Source organism: Dendrobium catenatum, unplaced genomic scaffold (assembly GCF_001605985.2).
Source record: "Dendrobium catenatum unplaced genomic scaffold, ASM160598v2 fragScaff_scaffold_875, whole genome shotgun sequence".
Classification (NCBI taxonomy): domain Eukaryota; kingdom Viridiplantae; phylum Streptophyta; class Magnoliopsida; order Asparagales; family Orchidaceae; genus Dendrobium; species Dendrobium catenatum.
The window spans coordinates 512,647-536,149 of NW_021319337.1; the positions used below are offsets into that span (position 1 = coordinate 512,647).

At 38.8% G+C, this 23,503-nt stretch overlaps 4 protein-coding genes across 4 annotated transcripts; 1 reads left to right on the plus strand and 3 right to left on the minus strand.

Annotated features, from left to right (window-relative positions):
- The first annotated feature begins 803 nt into the window (after nt 1–803).
- On the plus strand, nt 804–2,376 carry LOC110113142 (organic cation/carnitine transporter 2-like). The gene is made up of 2 exons (XM_020845580.1): nt 804–1,521; nt 1,613–2,376. The coding sequence occupies exons 1-2, from the start codon at nt 804–806 to the stop codon at nt 2,374–2,376; spliced, it is 1,482 nt and encodes a 493-aa protein (XP_020701239.1).
- Nucleotides 2,377–5,096: 2,720 nt separating this feature from the next.
- LOC110113140 (organic cation/carnitine transporter 2-like) lies at nt 5,097–6,923 on the minus strand. Its single transcript, XM_028697103.1, has 2 exons — nt 6,759–6,923; nt 5,097–6,555 (listed from the first exon to the last, which is right to left on the minus strand). Exons 1-2 carry the CDS (start codon nt 6,842–6,844, stop codon nt 5,097–5,099), a joined length of 1,545 nt encoding a protein of 514 aa, XP_028552936.1. The 5' UTR covers nt 6,845–6,923.
- Nucleotides 6,924–9,310: 2,387 nt separating this feature from the next.
- Nucleotides 9,311–15,411, minus strand: LOC110113144 (40S ribosomal protein S4-3-like). Its single transcript, XM_020845582.2, has 5 exons — nt 15,274–15,411; nt 12,760–12,837; nt 12,499–12,679; nt 12,257–12,354; nt 9,311–9,900 (listed from the first exon to the last, which is right to left on the minus strand). The coding sequence occupies exons 1-5, from the start codon at nt 15,274–15,276 to the stop codon at nt 9,466–9,468; spliced, it is 795 nt and encodes a 264-aa protein (XP_020701241.1). The 5' UTR covers nt 15,277–15,411; the 3' UTR covers nt 9,311–9,465.
- Nucleotides 15,412–18,543: 3,132 nt separating this feature from the next.
- Nucleotides 18,544–22,402, minus strand: LOC110113157 (translocase of chloroplast 159, chloroplastic-like). The gene is made up of 2 exons (XM_020845605.2): nt 20,773–22,402; nt 18,544–20,670 (listed from the first exon to the last, which is right to left on the minus strand). Exons 1-2 carry the CDS (start codon nt 22,193–22,195, stop codon nt 19,292–19,294), a joined length of 2,802 nt encoding a protein of 933 aa, XP_020701264.1. The 5' UTR covers nt 22,196–22,402; the 3' UTR covers nt 18,544–19,291.
- Nucleotides 22,403–23,503: the final 1,101 nt, after the last annotated feature.

Sequence of the window (23,503 nt, forward strand, 5' to 3'; positions counted from 1 at the left end):
TTTTTAGCTAAAAAAAATTAAACTTTTAGACTTTTATACTAAAAAGCTTCTTTAAGAAGTAATAAGAAAATAATATTGGTACAACTTTTTTATTTCTTCTTAAAATAACTATCTAATTTAAATTTTAAATTTTTTTTAACATAAAGTTGTTTTAATAAAAACTAAGAAAGCTGTTTGCTTCATTTGAGATATCTTTTTCATGCGTCCTAAAATAAATTTTTAGCACAAATAATTTAATTTTTATACTAGAAAGCTACTTTAAGAATCTGTAAGAAAGTCGTCCTAAATGAAGCCTTGTTTCATTTGGAATAACTTTATTATTGCTTCTTAAAGCAGCTTTTTAACATAAAAATTTTTAGTTGATGATACTTTTGCATTAAAAATTATTTTACAAAATAATAAAAAAGTTATTCCTAATGTTTAGTCATCACAGCCTTTGACTGCTTTTGACCACTATTTTTCCATTGATTCCAAAAAAATTTATACACGCCTTTAGCACTAACACATTTTTTTTATTTTTTTTTTATTTTTTTATTTTTTTTTTATTTTTTTTATTTTTTTTTCACTAACACATTAAATACATTTGTCAACATCATTAAAGGTTAGAGTTAAATAAATACACGCGATTAGCACTAACATATATAATATGTTAAGAACATTTAAAACCATTCAAATATAATTATTTAAAATAAATTCAGCAACTGAATTTGATGAGCCCACAAAGTATTTTTGTTCATAATAATTGCTGTTCGTAAAAAAAATCTACTTTCGATTCCCCTGCGCTGAGAAAAAGCGACTGAGACATGGCCGATGGCGCCGCGCCACTGCTACCCTCCAACTCCGGTGATAGAACAGGAATCTCGCAGGAATCCAGCGAACCTTCTTTTAATAAGAAGAAGACTCCGGCCAACTTCATCAACGACGCTATCGAACGATATATGGATGCCGCCGCCGGCCCCACTCATCTCCTTCTCCCTACTCTCGCCGCCTTTGCATGGTTCTTCGACGCCCAGCAAGCTTTCATAAGCATCTTCTCGGACGCCTCGCCGCCATGGCACTGCACCACCTCCGCGTGCACTACCTCCATCACTCCCTGTAATTTTCCCTACTCCTCCTGGTCCTATTCCCTTCCCCGACACGTCTCCACCATGTCCGACTTCTCCCTCTACTGCGCCTCCCCTGTTCTCCTCGGCCTCCCCGCCTCCGCCTTCTTCGGCGGCTGTCTCTTCGGCGGTCTCCTCCTCGCAACCATCGCTGATTCCCAACTCGGCCGCAAAAAAACCCTCGTACTAACCACCCTTTTCATGTCCATAGCCTCGGCTCTCACCGCCTTCTCCCCCAACGTCGCCGTTTACGCCACCCTCCGCTTCGTCTCCGGCTTCGCCCGAGCCAACATCGGCACCTGCGCGTTCATCCTCTCCTCCGAACTCGTCCCTCGCCGCCGCCGCGACCTAATCAGCATCCTCAACTTCTTCTTTTACACCATCGATCGGCTTCCTCTCCCTACCCGCCATTGCTTTCGTAAACAAAACCTCATCTTGGAGATCCCTCTACCTCTACACTTCAATCCCATGTTTTTTCTACAGCATCATCGTCCATTTCTCAATGAAAGAATCCCCTCGCTGGCTTCTAGTAAAAGGAAGAGCGGAAGAAGCCATAGAAACACTTAAAAATCTCACCTTTTGCGAGAAGCAGAGCTTCTCCGATTTGAAAGAGATCGAAATCACAGGGGCGGCGGAAAACAATATCTTCTCGGCAGCGAGTATTCTATGTGGGAAGCGATGGGCAGTCCGGCGGCTGGCAGCGATTACAGCGGTGAGCTTCGGCGTCGGCATGGTTTACTACGGCATGCCGCTAAATCTCGGTAACCTTAGCGCCGATCTTTACCTCAGCACGGCGCTGAACGCCGTCGCCGAGCTGCCATCATCGCTGGCCGCATTCTTGATTGCCCGGTGGATGAAAAGGCGGAGCTCGATGGTGGCGTTCACAACGGTGAGTGGAATCTGTAGCATTATCTGTACTTTAATGGCGGGCGGTGGATGGTCGGAAATGGCGGTGGAGTTGGCATCGTTCTTTGCGGCGTGTACGGCGTGCAATGTGTTGATTATATATAGCGTGGAGTTGTTTCCGACTTGCGTGAGGAACTCGGCGATAGCGGTGGTGAGACTGGTGATAGTGCTCGGCGGTGCTGTGGCGCCGGTGATGGTGGCGATGGGCAGGCAGAGGAGGTTTCTGTCTTTTGGGGTGTTCGGTGCTGTGATATTGTTCGCCGGATTGTTCGCCGGTTTCTTACCGGAAACGAAGGGGTGTGGAATCAGTGATACGATGGAGGAGGAAGAAATCAAAGAGATAGCGGCGAGGAATGCCGGGCCATGATTACCATTGAAAATTTGTTAAAAATTTTATTAAGAGTGAATTTCAAATATGTTAAATAAATTAGGATATTAGGTTTTTTTATATTAGGGTAATTTAAATATAGTATGAGCTAACTATATCATATTTTTTCTTTTTTCTTTTTAATTATTTGGTTGGTTATATAAGGTTGTAAATGAACCGAGCGATCGACGAGATCATACGATACTCATAGGTCAGGTGATTAAAAGCTCGTTTATGTTTGATTAACTAATCGAATAAGCTTAAACAGTTTCATAAATACTCGGTTATTAAACAGAAGCTTGGTTAAGACTTCGTTTGGGTGGCTTTCTTACTGCTCTTTAAAACAGTTTTTTTAGTATAAAAGTTTTCATTTAAGAAACTTTTGTACTAAAAAGCTATTTTAGAAAGCAAGAAGAAAGACGAAAGACGTCCCAAACAAAACCTAAGGCTCAATAAAAAGTTCGATTAGGTATTGATATGATGTTAAAACTTAAAGCAAGATTAAGGCTATGCTTATTATTTTGCACATTTAACACTCAATTAATTAACTTTTTTGTAAAAAAATTAAATAAGATTCGAGCAAAATTAAATATTTCCCAATCTAGTCCTAAAAATTTATTTTCCTTATAAATTTATTAATTTTGATTTAATTTCTTAATATATCAAAACATATTTGAATCAAAATTTTATGCGCAATGTAATGATTTATTTAATTTATAAAAGTATTTAGAATTAATTTATATTTATATAACAAGATATTATTACATATATTCATAAACAAAATATTACTATCATATATTATTATATTATCTAATTGTATAGATTTTATTTTCTATATTCATCCAATTTTTGAACAGCTCTCATATGCATTTATATTCATCCAATTTTTAAATAATTAAAGCTTTAAAGATAGTTTTTTAGTCCATCCGGAGGCGAATCAGGACGCGCCACATCACTTTTTTGTCGTGTAACACTGTATACTGGGTGACGTGGCACGTCCTAATTCGCCTCAAGATGATCCGATTACCACACATAATAATTTCTCCACTCACAGGATGTTTATGAATATTAGAGATAATTGTGCGCGGAGTTCGAATATAATTTTTCCACACGTAATAATTTTTTGTATGGCACAAACTTGAACAACATACTTTAGTTGGTTGAGAAGGTGCTTCTTATCTTAACCCCATTAATGTTTTTATCTTATAAAATTGGCAAGATAATGTATATATATATAATTTAATAATTTTTATAAAAAAATTCTAACACATTTTTTTATATTTTATCAGACATGTGTAATAATTCTAACTAGCTAACAAATTTAAAAAATAATTATGTCAGGATATAAAGATGCGTAAAATATTAAGATGGGATTTAAAATTATTAGTGTTGCGGGCTAGAATATACGCGGCGATAGAGTTAGGAGATTTCCGCCTCATCGTTGCACGAATATCCAGCACACAAACATAAAAGAAATGGAAATATCAAGATTTTTACGTGGAAACCCTGAAATGGAAAAAACCATGGGCATTGCCTAGTTGAAATAGTTCAACTAGTGTTTTATTTGAAATATAAGAAGCTGACTCGTCCATAGAGTTAGGACGATTAGATTACAATGAATCTCTTCTAAATTGAGATTCAGTTAAAAAGTTCAACAGAGTTTTAGCGTCACTCCGAAGTTGAGTAGAATTCCGACGTCACTCTGGCGTCGGGCAGAACTCCGGCAGTAGTCGAGGAGGAGTTATTCCCTCCTATCATTCTCTTCTCTTCTTCTCCTTTTCTTCTCTTCTTCTTAGTTATTCCCTCCTATCATTCTCTTCTCTTCTTCTCCTTTTCTTCTCTTCTTCTTGCTTCGGTCCCTTCTCATGAGAAATGAGGGGTCTATTTATAGATTTTATGGAGTGGTATAGCTCGTAAATAGGTGTGAGATCAGGGGCAAATAGGGTGATGACTGTAACCGGCGTTCAATCGTCAACCAGATTTCATAAGAGGATTCAATGTTCAATATATACGGTAAGAGAGAGGCTGAGACGGTGGAGTAGATAGCAGATGCAAGATGTTGATCTATGAGTAGCCAAGTTGAGTACAGAGGATTAATTTTACTGTTTCCACTGGAATCCAGTATATATTTTACCGGCGGAGGAATTTCTCCGGTGAGATAGCCGTCGAAGTTGTTAGCAGTAAACAACTTCAAAAGCTGAGACTTCCAGATCAAATGATTCTCCGTCGTAAGCTGAACGGTGACCATGGACTTCACATTGGCCATGAAGAACTTCAGTTGAGGTGGAATAAGAATTTCCTTAGATGGCTCACTTGAGCCAGATTCCGCCATTGCTGTAGATGAAGCTTCCGCCATTTTTTTTTTTACAGAGAGCAGGATTTAGAACCTACCGCTCTGATACCATGTTAGATCAGAAGCGCTGAACCTGAAACAGAGTTAGACAATAACAAAGAGGAAGAAGAAGAGGGGGTTAGCAGTAAACCAATTAACAGCCATGTTAGATAACCCGAGAGCTTCATCTTCTTCCATAAAGAGCAGTTGCTACAGTGCTCAGCTTAAGTAGCTGAGTTGGTTACAAAAGCACTGGTTGAGATCAAACAGCAGTGATCCAACGGTGAGCAGAAAAAGTGAATACTGCCATGGCAGCGATAGTGGGGATCAACATATATATGTGAGCCGACTTATACACATAAGACATAGAGCTTATCTTTTTAGCTTATCACATCGTATCACTGATCCCACACCCCTTCGTCTCCGGCAAGAAACCGGCGAACAATCCGCCGAAGAATATTATAATACCAAACAGCCCAAAAGAAAGAAACTTCCTCCGCCGCCCCGCAGCCACCATCACCGGCGCCACAGTTCCGCCGATCACCACCACCTGTCTCAAAACCGCTATCGCCGAGTTTCTGACGCTAGTCGGAAACAACTCTGCACTATATATAATCATCAAGTCGAACGCCGTACAAGCCGCGACGAAAGATCCCAACTCCGCCACCATCTCGACCCATCCACCGCCTGTCATTACCGTACAGACAAGGCTACAGATTCCGCTTACCATGGTGAACGCCACCATCGAGCTCCGCCTATTCATCCACCGGGCAATCAAGAATGCGGCCAGCGATGAAGGCAGCTCGGCGACGGCGTTCAGCGCCGTGCTTAGGTAAAGGTTGGCGGTAAGGTTACCGAGGCTTAACGGCATGCCATAGTAAACTATGCCGACGCCGAAGCTCACAGCCGAAATAGCCGCCAGCCGCCGGACCGCCCATCGCTTCTCCAATAGAATCCTCACCGCAGAGAAGATATTGTTTTCCGCCGCCGTCGCGGCCGCTGCCGCTATGTTTTCGATTTCTGTCAGATCGGAGAAGCTCTGTTTCTCCATGAAGGTGAGATTTTTAAGTGTTTCGATGGCTTCTTCTGTTCTTCCTTTTATTAGAAGCCAACGAGGGGATTCTTTCATCGAGAAATGGAGGATGATGCTGTAGAAAAAGCAGGGAATTGAGGTGTAGAGGTAGAGGGATCTCCAAGATGAGGTTTTGTTCAGGAAAGCAATGGCGGGGAGGGAAAGAAATCCGATGGAGTAGAAGAAGAAGTTGAGAATGGTGATTTGGTCGCGGTGGCGGCGGGGGACGAGTTCGGAGGAGAGGACGAAGGCGGAGGTGCTGATGTTGGCGCGGGCGAAGCCGGAGACGAAGCGGAAGACGGTGTAAGCGGCGAAGTTGGGAGAGAAGGCGGTGAGAACGGACGCTATGGACATGGAAAGGGTGGTGAGGACGAGAGTGTTTTTGCGGCCAAGTTGGGAATCGGCGATGGTGGCGAGAAGGAGGCCGCCGAATAGACAACCGGCGAAGAAGGAGGATGCTGGGAGGCCGACGAGAACAGGGGAGGTGCAGTAGAGGGAGAAGTCGGAGATGGTGGAGATGTGGCTGGGTAAGAAATAAGACCAAGAGGAGGAGGGAAAATTACAGGGAGTGGAAGAGGGGGAGCAGGCGGAGGAGGTGCAGTTCCATGGCGGCGAGGCGTCGGAGAAGATACTGATGAAAGTCTGATGGGCGTCAAAGATCCACGCGAAGGCGGCGAGAGCAGCGAGAAGAAGATGGGTGGGCCTGGCGGCAGCATCCATATAGCGTTCGATCGCGTCGTTGATGGAGTTGATGGCAGTGTTCTTTTTGTTAAAAGTATTAGAGCACAATATCAAGACCGGTGAAGAATAGGATATAGCTCTCTATATTGCCTTATATGTAACCACGGAAATTTCCTATATATACACCTGCTGTGCTTAGAATAAACGATAATAAAAATCATTTCAAGATTCTCTTTTCTCTGTGCTGTTTCCACGATCCATTCTCTACTCTTGAAGGAGCATTAATTTCTACAAAAAGAGGGTTCTTTGGATTGCGGCGAATTGCCGGTTATGTCGCCTGAGTGGGAGGGTAGGAGCGGCACGGCGGCGTCGGCCACGGCCATTTCTCTTCGTCCTTTTCAGAGCCTAGGAACGACTGAAACTGAGATTTGGTAAGCACAAGAATCCGAATGGCGGAGATTCTCAGCCATAAATCATCAAATTCAATTTTTTTTTGTTTTTGTTTTTTTGTTTTTGTTTTTTTTTTCCCCTAGGCCAACGGCCACCTACTTATGTACGAATAATTATTAGGTGTGGAGTGTAGACGGAGAGAGCACCGTCTGCACAGATATAGGGTACCAAGCGGTACCTAGTAGTATCCAGCGGTACCGAACGGTACATAGTTGGATTTTATACTAGTGTGGAGACGGTTCTCCCCGTCTACACTCCGCACCTAATAATTTCTCTTTACGTACGGGAGAAATTATTAGCTGCGGAGGCCATCCAATTGATGTGATGCATTCTAATTGATTTTCTAACAACTGATCTGCATGTAATAATTTAGCTGTGGATTTAGTAGAAATTTTTAAAAAGGAGTATGCTTAAAATTTAATTAAGTAAAAGAAACGTTATTATTAAAAAAATTAAAAATAAATAAATTCTTCAAAGATCAAATTATAAATGTTATAGTTTTGATTTAGTGAATGAGCACATTTAAAAATTAATTTTAAAAGAAGCAAAAAGTAAAACCAAATTATGTATTCTAAGAATTGTTAAACAGTTCTTCGACTTTTTAGAAAATAAAAAATGATGAGAAATAGCCTGCGGGCAGATGACGGAGGTCGGAGGAATCATAGTCGGCGGGCGACGGTGGTCAGAGGGACCTTAGTCGTTGGGTGACAGAGGCCTGAGAGATTGTAGTTGGCTGGCGATGATGGTCTAACAGACAGTCATCGGTGGTCGTAAGTCGACGGGTAATAGTGATTGGACGGATCATGGTCGGGGACGATGATGGTCGAAGGGATTCTAGTCAGCTGACGATGGTGATCGGAGGGACCGTAGTCGGATGGAGCGTAGTCAGCAACCAACGGTGGTCCAACGACGAACGATGGTCAAGTGGTGGTCCGACGATGGTCAAGATGAAGTCTAGCGGCTGGGTGGTGGTTAGACGGCGGTCGGTGACTGCGCTAAGGTCCAAAGTCGGTTGATGGAAGTTCATCAGTGGCGGTGCTTAGGTGGAGCTGTAAATCCTTAAAGCCTCATAGCTCTCCCTCTCTCCAATTGGGGCCAAAGGTCCAAGCCCAAGCCCCCTTCATGTAGAGAGTGTGTTTATTTTTATATTTGTGAGAGTGGCACACCCTGTATATAGAAAAAATTTGGGGCAAATTTAGAGTGCTCCATCAGATGGTCATATCGATTTCCTAGATCATAGAGCATTTATCAATCATTTTTTGTGCCCGAACGATGACAAGATTAAGCGATCTTGGGCTCGTTGAGTTTGTCTAGCTGCTCGATTCAACTATAAGCATCTCATATTTAGAGATTATTTAATCCTCTAATTAATGTTTTGAAGCGTCCAAATATTAATTATTGGTCTCTAACCGCATTCGAACACCGGATGTAATAATTGCTCCTCTCTCTCTCCCCCATTCTACTTAACTCCCCAAACCCCTTCTCTCTCTCTACCTCATGTATTTGATTTAATGAAAAAAAAAATACAAGAGTTTTTTCAAATTTAAAACTTTGTTTAATAAAAAGATAATAATAAAAATAAAACTTTAGTGCTTTGTTTTTTTCTCTCCCTTGCTTATATTTCATGTTCTTCGGCTAACTATTGCGGCATTTTATAGAGGAGAAAAATAAAGCATCCTCATAGATAAAAAAAGAAATATATACAAATTTAATTAATTTAAAAATATTAAAAAACATCTGTTACATATTAAAATTAAAACTAAAAAAAAATTCTTTTTTTATTCTTATTTTTTTGTAATAAACCAGAAATCTTAAAATATACTGTTAAAATTTTGAAAAAATAACACACTCCACCTAATGCTTATGATGATGATAAAATATAATTAAATATAAATTGTTTTTAAAAATCCAATAGATATTGCAATTTCATCCTCTTTTTTTCAAACTTTGTTTGATATTTACAAACAAATCTTGCAAGAAACTGAAAAAAATAAAGCTGCAAACAAATAAATTGGCATGTGATAATTAACAAATCCTTTCAGATCCAAAGCATTTGAATTTAGTTGTTCTCACTTCATAAATAAATCACAAGCAACTTTGTTCAATAAAATCTCTAAAAATCAAATTTTTATTCCGTCAGGTTACTTGATATAGCTCTACGTCAGGTAGCCAATAATATGTCGTCACGTGCTCTTCCTCTTTACCGCACGGCCCGACAAACCGACCCGGAAGGGACCCGAGAGTTTGCATATTGCTCGGTATTACTAGGTATTGGTCGATTTTGCTCGATAAAAAAGAAAAATATCATTCTGTGAAGATCAATACCGTTATACCGAGTTCTTTTAGGTATTACTCGGTATTGGTCTTCATAGAGCGGTATTTATCGTTATTGCCAAGCAATACCTAGCAATACCGAGTAAATACGCGAACATGTAATCCCGGATTCGGTCCAAGTCGGGTCGTCGGGCCGTGTAGTAAAGAGTAAGAGCACGTGGCTATATATTATTAGCTAATGACGTAGAGCTACATCAGACGGAATAAAAATTCCTAAAAATCAGGCTGTAGCAGCTGAAGCTGCAGCAAGGCGTTTCCTGGCCTCCTCAATTATGGAGAGCTTGATGCCCTTACCTTTAGGAAGAGAAACCCAAGGCTTTGTTCCCTTGCCAATGGTGAAGACATTCGCGAGCCGGGTCGCGAATTCATGGCCTGAAGCATCCTGGATGTGGATGGTCTCAAAGGTCCCCTTGTGCTTTTCCCTGTTCTTGATCACCCCGACACGGCCCCTGTTCCGGCCGCCGGTGACCATCACGACATTTCCGACGTCGAATTTGATGAAGTCGACGATCTTGTTCGCCTCCAGATCGAGCTTTATTGAGTCGTTCGCTTTGATCAGAGGGTCGGGATATCGGATTGTTCGGCCGTCGTAGGTGTTCAGGTGAGGGATACCTTTCTGTCCAAACTGTACAGAACGAACTTTGCAAAGCTTGAACTGGAAGGGGGTAAGAGGATATATAAGCCACAGTAAGAAAAACTAAGATACAGATGATTATGGAGAATAATATCGTATTGGGTGAGAAGGAGAAATTCAGCTCCAGCTAATTAAACAGATTAAACATGCTAGATGTTCATCTTTCAATGTATTGAGCTCGCTTCATATTTCACAGCTATTCAACATCAGTTAGCATGGCCAACAAGTATGAACAAACATCAATTAGGACCAAAGGAGAGAGAATACAAAAAGCTAGAGACATAAAATATGAAGCAGTGTCAACTGTTTTGTTAGCTAGCTAAAAAGTAGTTTCTTAGTATAATTTTTTTTTTTTTAATTTGAAATTTTTGTACTAAAAAATTGATTCATAAAGCAGTAAGAAAATTGTCTTAAACGAAGAAGAAATTATTCTGTGCGGAGACCGGACACATAACGCCATCTGGAGACCAACCAGAATGCGCCACGTCAGCAGTACCGATCTGCGGTACCAAGCAAGGGGTGATGTGACATATTCTGGTTGATCTTCAGACGAAATTCGGCATCCGCACAGAATAATTTTTCCAAACGAATCCTAAACCTTCTAAAAGATAAAGTTAGAATTATAAAAAATGCGGAAATATCTCAAAGAGAACTACATCAAGAGAGGATAAAGAAGGGTTAAAGGTAAATATTCTAGCAAAACAAAATTGTAAACAATAAGACCGACTATACTAGTATTACTGTTGGGCAACAAGAAAAACCCTCATTACAAATTGAACTAGACAACATAGATATCATGATTAAAAATTGTATAAAATATATTTGCACAACATAGAGTTACCACATAATGCAACAATAAATAAAAATAAATGGAGAATGAATGTTCATAAATTATATTAGAAATAGTTGGGGAATGCTAAATTATTCAAATTACCAACATGCTAACTACTACAATCACATCACCAATATCCTTTTGGATTTAGCTTTTCAAATTTGCTTCCATGTCTGTTAATAGATATATTTGGCATAAAATTTATGTCATAGCTATAAGTAGGAGAAATTATTTTGTGTGGATACCGAACGGTCCAGAGACCAATCATAACACGCCATATCACCCGGTACCGAGCAAAAAAGTGACGTGGTGATTGGCAAAGTCTAGCCACATGATGTGTCCCATTCACTCTTGAACACATCAAACAAAGTCAATAGAGAACATGCATAAAGCATGCTATCAGAATAAAAGAAAATGTGAGAAAAGTGGATGAATGGTGTCAAAAGCCATCAGGAAAAGAACAACTATAGTAAGGTCTGGCTTCTCTGGGGCACTAGTTGAGCATGCCAACAGTTGTCTTTCCATTTTTTTCCATAAAATGTGGCTTAAGAGCCCATTAAGAAAAGTTATTGAAGTACTTGCTCAAAGCTGTGGAGATTGACAACTCATAACAAGCAACTAACACCAAACATTCCTATGTCCACCTAAGGTCGGATCCATGAAACCTTTATCGTAGCTTCCATACAAAAAAACCTTTTAGTTGGGATCTCAAAATATTCATTTTACCAACAGCTTAGAGCCACAACCATTTTATGCATGAAATTTATAGTTTGATCGCATTAAATGACTATATAAGATGGTGTTGGCTTAATAAGCATGAGATGAAATATACTGCAAGTGTAAAAACACTCCAAGGAATGATGTTTGTCACACTACAACTATTTGAGATTTAAAATTATCATATTTTATTACTTAGTTGCCATGTTTACCATTGGCTTTGCCACCTTATGAATGACATTAAATCTATAGTTACACTTGCATGTTTCCCTTTAAAAATTTCTCACAGTTGCTATCTCACCAAGTGTTGGGTCGACACAGGAAGAAGCAGAAGAGAGCTAAACAAGAGCAAGATGATGGAAACCAATAGTCATTGGGTAGATTTACCATTGGAAAGAGAGTTGATAAGTGCAAAGTTGTCAGATTGAACCGCCTAGGTTTCTCAAGTCTATTTTCAGTCTTTTCCTTGTTTAGATCTAGGTCCTCATCCAATGGGCGCCAACTTCAGATTTTTATCAACTTGAATTAATTAAGTAATTTGTGACGTGTATGAGCACTTTGATTTCTTGCAGATTATTTTCTTATATACTCATTGTGAGAGATACGATTTTCTTATATGCTAATTGTGAGGGATACGGCAAGAGAGAAGGAATCTCTATCTCTCTCTCTTTCTCTGTTCCTAGTGGCAATTACCTCACGAACGATGAGTTAATTCTCATTGAATCGTTGTGACCATAGTTGATTGATTAGACCTCCGCCCTCACTGATTTTGAAGTCTAGACAAAAACAAATAGCCATAGCTACACAATCACAAGAAAATAAATATACCTTCGCCTCTTCATCTCTAATTGAATGCAACCGGAAGCGCCCCTTTGTATCATAAAGAAGCCGAAAATTTTCATTGGTTTTAGGGATTTGGATGACATCTACATTAAAAAAGGTAATTAATGAAAAATCAGATAGAATCAACAAAACACAACAAGCATTTAATAACAACATTACAAGTACATGTGTGCCCTCTATAAAGAATTCAATTCTAAATATTCAGGTAAAGTTCATAGTTAACATACCCATAAACCCGGACGGATAGGTCTTATCAGTCCTGACCTTCCCATCTACCATCACATGGCGTTGCATCAAAATAGCAATGACTTCGCGGTAAGTGAGTGCATATTTCAATCTGTTCCTCAAAATAAGGATCAACGGCAAACATTCCCGAGCTTTGTGGGGGCCAGAAGATGGCTTTGGAGCCTATAATGCAATGATGCAATTCTCCAATAAGATAACTGTGACAGATAAATATAGAATGAGAAATTGCTTTCCTAACTTACAAAAGCACCACCAAGCTTGTCAAGCATCCAGTGCTTGGGGGCATTGAGCCTCTTAAGATGCTTCTTCAATCCTCTAGCCTGCAAGGGAAACAAATAACAAAGATTAGAGAGCATACTTAATATCAAAAGTAAGAATATCCATTCAACCAGTGCAACTCAACAGTCACCACAGGAAATAATGAATATCAACAAAATTAACACATATTTCACATGTCATGTTGGAATTATATTACCAGAAAACATATGCTAACCCCTGTTGCATATCAAGAACATCCCAATGGTAAATGTACAGAAAATTTTTTAAAAGGCATTAATAAAGGATGTTCAATTTCTAGGCATATAAACATTTTATCAGCAGATGTTTAAAAATTCCAGTAAGTTAAATAAACAGATTATTCACAAAGATGATAAACCGAATAAAACATATAAGTTATACAAATAGATTTATGCAACAAGATTTAAGATCTCATGGTAGGAGTTTGCATCAGCTGGTTTAACTAAAAAAATTAAACCAACCCGAACACCTTTGGTTGAATTGATTTGATATATTAAATAATGGTTCGGTTTTTTGTATGGGAGTAAAGTAATCGCATTTTTGAAATTTGAGCATTTGGACAGATGCATTTCAAAAGCAATGTATTTTGAGAGTGCATTTGGAAATCATCCTCGAGTTCACTTTGAGTATATTTGGAATTCACCCGTTTTGAGCAATTTTCAAATACAAAGACTGGGTAAAAACAATATTGGTTTGCCGCCGCCTTGACTGTTGATCACTTCCATTTGTAGTATATTCAACCAAAGAACTTAAAAGTATTTTCAATATACTACTTTTACTTTAAACTACATTCTTTGTACTCTACATTCATTTCTCATCAAATCAAACAACCCCATAGTTTTACAACCAAACTACTTAAAAGTATTTTCAATATACTACTTTACTTTAAACTGCATTCTTTGTACCCTACGTTCATTTCTCATCAAACCAAACAACCCCATAGTGTTATTTAGATTACTATGAATGGTTTGATTTCAAAATAAAATTTTTTGGTTCGACTAAAAAACAAAATTCTATCTTATTTCTAGGCCTACTTATTGCTACTTGGATCTAAGAAATAAAGTACAACAAACTACTTGTTTCTCTATCTCGATTGTCAAACTACCTCTACATCTCATCACTCCCACCACCGTACCAAATTTTAGTGATAAAATATATAGTTTAGAAAAAATGCATTGCATTATGAGCTGAATTTTAGAAAAAATGCATTACATTATGAGCTAAATTTAACTCAAGATATTCATAGTCTAAATTTTTACCCATTCAATATTGCCTTTTTTTGCAAGGAAACTTTGAACTGCTAGATAGATTTACAAAAAAGACAACAATTTTAATTGCTTTTTATCTCAATTAGAAGCAAGTAAGCTTAAATACACCATATTTAGATAATTATATTCATTCATATTTTATTTAGCAATAAAATATGAACACCTTACATGGACATGCAATGTACCAACATTTGCAAGATGGCCATACAAGGTACTCTCAATGCCATAAGAATGTAGGGGTGTCAACATTGGACCCGACCCTAAAACCAGACCAAAAAATTTCGGGTTTGGGTTGACCCGAACACGAAGCGGGTCGAGTTCGGGTCCTGAAAACTGATCCGTTTGCAAAACCGAGCCGGGTTCGGGTTGACCCGGGAACTCGAGAATGACCCGGAAACCAAGCTGCCCTGCTGCCCCGCGCCTGCCGCCCCGTGCCAGCTTCCCCGTTCCGCGCAACGCCGACTGTCACGTCGCCGACACCGCCCGACGCATTGTCCCTAAACCCTAAACGGTCGGGTCGGGTTGACCTGAACCCGAAGCGGTCGGGCCCAAAAAATCGACCCGTTTGCAAAAACGGGTCGGGTTGACCCGAACCCGAATAGTGTGGGTTCAGTCACGGGTTCGACCAGAACCCGACTCATGATCCGAAATTGACACCCCTATAAGAATGGCTTACATGGACATAGAAGAGGTATCTCCAATTAGGCATTCTGTCTGATATCGAAATGCAAAATAAAACCGTTTTGAGGTGCATCCTGCCACTAATGGCCAAGAGTAAAATTCAGAGGCTGCGAAGTGTGGACACAAAAGTTTACCCTTTAAGCGAAATTCAACACACAAAACTAACTTTTGGACATCTCTGCATCTAATATATGAAAAATTTACAAATCCATTACTCAATTAACATTCCATGATTAGAAAAACGATGAAAGAAAAACTTACAAACCCCCTCAAACATTAAACTTTCCACACCAATTACGAGAAATTGTAAGCAACAACGAAGAAACATTAATAAATCTTGCATTCGCAGTATAACCAGAAAAAAAATGAATCTTGCGTCCTTAAGGCTTAAAAAAGCGAAAGATCTAAACAAATGCCGTTTCCTGGCACACACAATTGCACAATTTCTGCGTTGTTCCAACCCCACAACCTAGATCGGAACATAGTTAGAACGAGAGTGACGTAACTTACCATTTTTTATCGAGTTCTTCCCGAAACAGCCGATTAATGCCTTCGATCTTAAGGAGGAGAAGCGAATACAGAACTAGGGTGAGGAAGCCGCCGAGCAAATATATAAGGCTAGGGTTGCCCGCCAAATGACAATTTTACCATTCCCTTTGTAAATATATTTCAGTATTTTTGTATTTCATAATCTTAATAAAACAAGCCAAAATAGGAGGAATTAAAAACATATACATAATTCTTAGGTATTTAAAATTTTATATTATTTAAAAAATAATTTAATGCCAAAATTATATTAAAATATGATTCTTTAAAAAACTAATATGAATAATTTTGTATATGAATTAGAAATTATGATACTATATATAAATTAAATTGCATTTAATGGCCTATTTTGGGTAGTTTTATCTCTATTTTTTCAAATAGCAATTATAGGTTTAGTTTGAGATAGTCTTTTTTAACTATTTTTAAAAATATTTTTTTTGTACAAAAATTTTTTTAACTAAAAATTTTTATACTAAAAAATTATTTTAAAAAACAGTGAAAAAGTTATCTCAAACAAAGACATAATTTTATTTGGCAATTATTTTCTTATTATTTTTCATTATTTTTTATGGTGGAAAACTTTTTTTTGAAATTAGAGTAGCTAAGGCTTATTTGAGACAGCTTTTTCGTTGATTTCTAAAACAACTTTTTAGCACAAAAAATTCTAATTCAAGAAATTTTTTAACTAAAATACTATTTTAAAAAACATTTCTCAAACAAACCCTAAGCTATTTTTAATATAACAATTTCATAACCGACTTTATAAACGAACGCTAAATTTTCATATGTATTAGTAATCAATTAACTTATTGATACAAATAATAACATAGAAGTGAAGCAAATTGATATTTTAATTAAATAAACAAAAATGAGTGGGTAAATTAAATTTTCAATGTAAAATTATAACTTGACTATACCTAGGAATTACATGAAATACATAATTATTAAATTTACACAAATATCTTTCTAAATAATGTAAAAATGATTGTAAAGATGAATATTGTGCCAATAGTATTATAGATGTGCCAATCTCAAGAAAAATTATTAGGTGTAAGTATGCATTATCCGCACAAGTACTGAGTACCCAGCGGTACCGAGTGCCGATACCTAGCTGAGTATAGTGCTTGTGCGGACGGTTCTCCCGTCCACACTCCGCACCTAATAATCTCTCCAATCTCACAGCGATTTCACGGTGAAGACAAGGGAGGGAATCGTCTGTAGAAATCACTTCTTCCTCCTCTCTGCAATCCAAAGCTACAAGTTCTTGCAGTCCTGGTGTTTGTGGAAATGCCTCAAAGCAGCTGACTTCAGATTTTCCTCAACTTACGGTTCACCCTCTACGGTCCAGCATTGGTATTCTCCTTTCAACTTTGAAAGAGGAGCTAGTGCCCAGAAAAGGAAAGAATTCATTCCTATTTCGCGTCCAAGTAAAGCTGCTATTGTAGCCGACGATGGTATTACAGTATCCCTTGACATGGGTGCTCATATTTTAGATGAGACGACAAACAAAACTATTTTAATTTAGGTCCCCCTAAATAAAATTTCTGGCTCCGCCACTGATTGGAGCTACTCCAACCTACAATTACATAATAAAACAAGAGGACATACATGTTAAATTAAGCTTAAAATATTAAACCTACAATTTTTGACAATCTCAAATTTCATGAAAATGGGTTAAGATGAAAATATGGAGAAAATAAGGGAGGTCCTTGCACTTCATGATTGTGGAGGTTCCATACAAGAATGATTTGCCAATATTACTTACTCTTGATGAAGAGAATTAGGAGTAACCAAAACATTCGCTGTAGTTATAAATATTTGTGTATAAATTATTAAATATGATTATATTATGGGAGATTTATCACACATTTTCATACAAAAAATTATGAAAAATATTATGGAGCACATAATAGTTCAAGTGATTTGGACTTATAACATAATAAATATATTTTTTTTAATATGAGATAATCAAATTAAATTCAAAAAGAACATTTTAAATAAAAAAATTAAGTCATAATTTCCCTTTTTTTTAATTTGGATGATGAAATAAAGGCAATGTATCTTCTTAGGTGTGAAAAAATATAACTATTTTAAAGCCTAAGGTTTCCTCTCTCTCTCTCTCTTTTTTAATTGGAATATGAGAGAGCTTGCAATCAAGTGTGAAATAATATCGAAGAAACTTAGCTTGAAGGTGACCTGAACCCAAACAGGCACAGCTATAAGAGCATCGGCAACAAAAAGGATTTCTTTAGACCATTATACCCTCACAATTTGTCCCAATTAATGATTATATTATATTTTGTTATTGATAATTCATCCATCTTTTAAAATTATGACACTCAATTGATTATATATATATATATATATATATATATAATAAAATACCATAAGACATACTCACTAACAGGAAAGCATCAAAGAGAAAAGACTCTTACAGTCTTGCCTCATTTGAAAATTGTTTATTATAACAAATGCAGAACATTTAAGAGATCAAAGCTTCATTTAACTGAAAAGACATATGACAGTAGCATACTGCAAAAAGAATAGTGCAAAATTAATCTTATGTAGAGGTGTAACCGAGTCAAGCTGACCCACGAGCCATCTAGGACTCAACTCGTTAACAGGTTGGACGAGTCAAGCTTATTGAGCCTGCGAGTTGAGCTTGAACACGACTTCGAACTCGACGGCTTATCGAGCTCGAGCTCGAACAAACCTCCGCTCGACTAGTGAGCTCGTCGAGCAGCTCGCGGAGGTGACCTTTCGTTGCTGACGGGAAAACGAAATCTCGAGCTCGGTCGGGCGGGAAAATGAATTGAGGGCTGGGTAGGAAAACAAAATCTTGAGCTCACGTGCTGCTTGACGACAGAGCTCGAGATGACAGTGGACGTGACAAAGGAGCTCGGGATGACGGAGCTCCCGTGCTGCTAGCCTACTCAGGACGGAGCTCGACGAGCCGCTTGGCGTGAGACGAGTCGAGCTCGAGCTCGACTAGAGTTTGAGCTCGAGCTCGACTCGAGTTTGAGCTCAAGCTCGAGCTCGGTATTTGGTTGTCGAGCTCGACTCGAATACCCCCGGACTCAAGCTCGACTCGACTTGTTTGCACCCCTATCTCATATCACCAGAAAACTTGTTATATCTATGAAAACTTTGATTTTTTTTTAGCAGGAATTTGTAAGAACAACAGTTCTAATTACATACGACTAAAAATAAAGCTTGTGAAGACATAATTGAAGCAGAAAATGTAAGGTATCTTCATTTGTAACAAGTATAATTGTTATGCTGTTATAAGGCTAACATAATGGAAATAAAATCTATTTAAGTATTTAACCTATTTAGTTTGGCCATTCCAGTTGCTCTTACAAACAGACAAAACAAGAGAAAACAGTCCCAGAAGGGCTATATGAACCTGCTCAGTGTTGCTAGTCTTGATAGAAATTTGCCCATTGCATCTATTGTTAAGCCCAACACGAAGCGCCATCTTTGAATTCCGACCGTTGGAGAACTCAGACTGAAAATCAGCACCCACAGCAAAGTCTCTCCATTTAATCACAGATAGACCAAAGGCATTAAGAGCTTGCCCAATAGGATAATCCTTTTCCCTGAAACAGACCTCCAAATCCACTCCACAAAACATATTTCTTTGTGCTCGAACCACGCCATTACTGGCAACCAGGCAAAGCTTCTTCCCAAGATTAATCTGTTCTTCTAATTTAAGTCCAGTTTTCTTCTTCAAGTTCCTGAACCTGGTCTCAGACTGAATGGAGTAAGCCATCTGCTTCCCAATCTGTGGGTTGGATTCAATGGAGGAATCTAGGTGGATGGTGAACTCCTCTTTGTCTTTCATGATCTGAACAGCGAAAGACACAGGGAACTGACGTGCAATATCAATACTTTGACCTCCTTTCTCTCCCTGCATCTTTTTCAATCTTTTGAGCTGAACATGAGCTTTGGTAAGCTTTTGAACTTGAGATTTCTTCAGGAGTTAATCGAGTTCATTATCATAGTCTAGTACTTCTTTTGTCATGTTTTCCAAGTCAATATCAACTCCCTGAACTTTAGAATGCAGAAGGGATGACAAAAAGACAGGAAGGGGATAAGGCCATTGAAATGGGAAAAGCTTTTTTGGTGAAGGAATCTCAAGCTTCACAAGGGAATTAAGCTCTGATAGTATTTTGGATGAGTAGCATAAGAGAAGCAACCAAGGCCTCCACTTGAGACCATTGGGAAGTATGCTCTCTCCATCTATATTCCTCCTGCAAGAAGGATCACTATCCACAAGAGCCACCAAATTCACAAGGCTCGTGTCCTCGGTTGCGTGCCGAATCAATTGTTGAACCACTTTAGATCTTTGAAGAACAAACCCTTCATAGCTCGAGGAAGAACCGTCGGATCCATCGGGAGAAACCGAAGATCCATGCGTGAGAGCAATAATGGCATTGAACCAAATTGATGATCCTAACACATTAGTAATCATTCGCAACATAGGCAATTCATTGAAATCTCGATTATATGCGTCCAAGCGATCGACATACAGAACAACATCAGGAGGACATCTACCAGTATACTTCTTTATTGCAGATAGAATCCTCCTGTTTGCTCCTTGATCATTCATAGAAGTTAACAGCCCAGGTGTGTCTATGAAGCGAATATGAACCCCATCAACCACTCCAGAAATCTCTCTCACTGAAGTTGTTGCAGCTTTGAATGGATCAGTAAAAGCTCTTTCTTCACCAAAGATGGAATTGATTGCAGCGCTCTTGCCAACACCTGTCTTCCCAATAACTAGAATAGTACATGAGAAGGAGAAATCATCCTTACCCTCATCAAGCTTCAAGGCCAACTTTTTAGCAATTTCAGGTCTGAATTCTTCACCGATTGTTCTTCCACATCTCGCCCGATTTATTAAGCCCATTCGATAAAGAACATGATCAGGCAAAGCATCATTAGCAGAATACCCCAGCTTCTCTACAAGGCACAGGTACTTTGCCCATATTTGTTCTAACTTCAAGTATAAGGTGTTCTCTTCATCATTAATATCATTCATGGAAGAAGTATCCTGAGAAGTCAAGTGAGCAGCTCTACCAGAAAAAGCAGCATTAGAAGCTCTCAAGAGTGCAGCCAGGGCAGACGTGTCAAAGAGCTCTTTTGCACTGCCATCCTCATCGGTTTCCCCTTCCTTGTCGGAATTAGAAATAGTTTGACCATCTAAACTATGTGAATAACTTTGTAAAGTTTCAAAATCTGAATGTGAAAGGGAAGAATTATCCTCCATCTCTTTTAGGATATGCTTCACAGATTCTGTGTTCTCTGATATGGCTAAACTTGCAGGCCATTCAGAAATCACATGGTCATCCTCTTCTGCTGAATTGTCATGATGAGCAACAAGAAAGGAATTAAATTTGGATTCCATTTCCTTTTCGTAAGCATAAAAGGATGATGGTAAGTTATCAGAATAAGACTCACAGGCATTGTAATTCTCGGTTATGAAAACTTCTTTAACAAAAGCTCGAGACTCATCATTCTTCTCATTAAAATTTTCTAAAAATTGTGCAGAAACATCCTTACTTGGAGAACTACTCCCATGAGAATTCTCAGAACCAGTTGAAATAAGAAGCTTGCCAGAAGAATCCTTTCCTTTCTCAGAAACCACAGAATTAACATTCTCACACAAATACTTATCTTTCTCAGCTTCCATATTAACAGCACATACTTCAGGATGTTTTGGTTCAGATGCTTCACTACCATGAAGACTTGACATCTCAAGGATTTGACTATGGCTAAAACCAACAGCCTTAATCGCTTCAAATCCCTTGAATTCATTAGAATGAGCTTCAGCTTCACTAGTGTCCAACGTCTTTTCACCAAAAAAGTAATTTTTGGGATCAATAGCATCAGAAGCCACCTCTTCCAGGTCCTCCCAAACGCCAAATTCAGCTTCAGCGGACTTTGGTTCTGCCTCATCGTTCCAGTGTTGGTTAGAAGTAACAGCACCAGATGCTTCAATCTTCACAATCTCAATAGGGTTTCCTTCAACCTCTGGAATCACCATGTTAGCATGATCGGCTTCAGATCTCAATGCCCTCGGCACCACCTCCATGACAGAATTTTGAGCGGAATCAATATCACCAGCAAAATTGCTTTTTTCTGAATCTATGATACTTGATTCAACCACCAAATTCTTCAACTCCAGTTTAAATCCCTTATTCGCATTCCCATAGCCAACAGCTCCAATTTTCTCACAAACAACGGGACTGAAACCCATATCATCTTCAACCTTACTGCCATCCATCTCCTCCTTCACATCATTCAACTCCAATCCACCTTCATCAGCAACAGTATCAACAATAGGAGCAATCATTCTCTCCACCTCCTCAACATTACCCTTCTCCTCTTCCCGCACCAGCAACTCGTCCTCTGATACGTTTGCAGGGCCATCATCACCCAAGCTATTATCTTTCACCTCGTTTCCGTCAAACAAGCCACTCTCCTCCCTTCCGAAGGCAAATCCCTCATCCACTTCCGCATTCAAGCTCTCCTCAACCAATTTCACCACTGCCAGCTTAGGATTCACATCCCCCTCCTCCACCACCTCCTCCTCCTCATTATCATCATCCTCAAACAGCAACTCTTGAAGAACATCATCATCTACATCATCCTCAGTGACACGGGCTATGGGCATCGACGGCCGCCTAAGAAAGGCAACATTGTCCGCTTTGGTATCCTCATCATCTTCCTCCCCCGACTCCTCGATGCCGGAGTTATCGTCTGAGTCACCGGCGAAGAAGGAGGAAGCATCGCTTGCGCTGTCCTCGGTAGAGAGCCGAGCGCGGATGGCCAACGGGAAAGCAGAGGAATCGTGCCGCGGCTCCATGGAAAGCCCAAACATTTTCTTGGATTCTTATTCTTCAGCTCGCCTTTCGCCAATCAGAATCAGTAATGCCAAGTCCAGAAGAATGAAAGGGCGGGATTGAAGAAGAAGGATTTTGGGGAGAAGGGAAGGCCACGGAGCGTAGTTTGAGAGGCAAACAGAAGCCGGAGACAAATTGATTGGGAGGGAAATCACCACATTTCATGGGACGGATTAGGGATTTCTCCATTCCATTTCTGTGGTCACGCTTTCTTTATAATATATTATATCAAATTTTTTATATTTCAAAATTCAAATTTAAATACTATAGGATCATAACTGTCAAAGGTGTCAAAATGGGTTATCAGATAAGGAATGAATATGACCTGAGAACAACCCGCTTTGAACTCATCTATGACCTGTTTAATAAACAGGCCAAAACCTTGCCATAAACTCAACCTACCCTTAACCTGATTAATCTGACCCAACCCAAAAACTGGTTTATATCTCAAAAAAAAAAAAATGTATGGCAAGCTAAGACAGCCAATAAGCAAAATAATTTTAGCAAAATGGAATTACAATTATACCTTGAATTTTCAGACGATATCAAAATTTTCAATTCGCAATCTACGGGTCGGGTCTTTTTCTAGTGGGCTTGTCGACCTGAATCTGATTCGATAAAAAGACGGAGTCTAAAAATTGAACCCAAATCCATCTCGTTTATTAAACAAGTTGGCTCGGGTCATGTCATATATGGACACCCATAATAAATGCTTAAGAGTTTTAGTTTCTTTTTTGTGAAGTTTATAAGTGCATTAGTAGGAGTGAACTAATTGTGATTTATTTTAAGTATAGATATTAGAGATTAAAGCTTCGTTTGGGACGGCTGTTTTATTACTTCTTAAAGTAGTTTTTTAGCACAACAAATAAAATTTGTATACTAAAAAGTTATTTTAAGAAGCAGTAAAAAAGCTGTGTCAAACGAAATCTAAAGTTAGGATACTTCTTCTCATGTATGGTTTAGTGATAATATTCATTAAATAATTAATTTATTCTTGATAATATTTCAAATAATAATTAATATAATTGATATTCATCTTTCTTAGTGGCTAGCAACTAAATTTGTAAGTGTTTATCCTCTCTCTCTCTGGGCGAATTATTGCGTCCGGTCACCGGATGTCCGAACATCCAATCCGGTGACGCCACGCCACCCAAATACATTGGGTCCCGGTGCATTTTGGTGATGTGGCGACACCGGATTGGTGTCCGGATGAATCCGGACACCGAACGCAATAATTTGCCTTCTCTCTCTCTCTCTCTCTCTCTGTATATATATATATATATATA

Bases quoted from the DNA above. Each gene is read 5' to 3' on its own strand.
- LOC110113142 (XM_020845580.1), top strand. From the start codon at position 804: ATGGCCGATGGCGCCGCGCCACTGCTACCCTCCAACTCCGGTGATAGA. The intron at 1,522-1,612 runs GTAAACAAAACC...TCTCAATGAAAG, and splicing joins CCCTACCCGCCATTGCTTTC to AATCCCCTCGCTGGCTTCTA.
- LOC110113140 (XM_028697103.1), bottom strand. From the start codon at position 6,844: ATGGCCGTGGCCGACGCCGCCGTGCCGCTCCTACCCTCCCACTCAGGC. The intron at 6,556-6,758 runs TTTTTGTAGAAA...GTGCTCTAATAC, and splicing joins CCGCAATCCAAAGAACCCTC to TTTTAACAAAAAGAACACTG.
- LOC110113144 (XM_020845582.2), bottom strand. The intron at 12,355-12,498 runs GTATGTTAACTA...TTTTTAATGTAG, and splicing joins CTATCCGTCCGGGTTTATGG to ATGTCATCCAAATCCCTAAA. The intron at 9,901-12,256 runs GTATATTTATTT...ACCCCCTTCCAG, and splicing joins TTAGAGATGAAGAGGCGAAG to TTCAAGCTTTGCAAAGTTCG.
- LOC110113157 (XM_020845605.2), bottom strand. From the start codon at position 22,195: ATGTTTGGGCTTTCCATGGAGCCGCGGCACGATTCCTCTGCTTTCCCG. The intron at 20,671-20,772 runs GTGAGTCTTATT...ATGACAATTCAG, and splicing joins AACCGAGAATTACAATGCCT to CAGAAGAGGATGACCATGTG.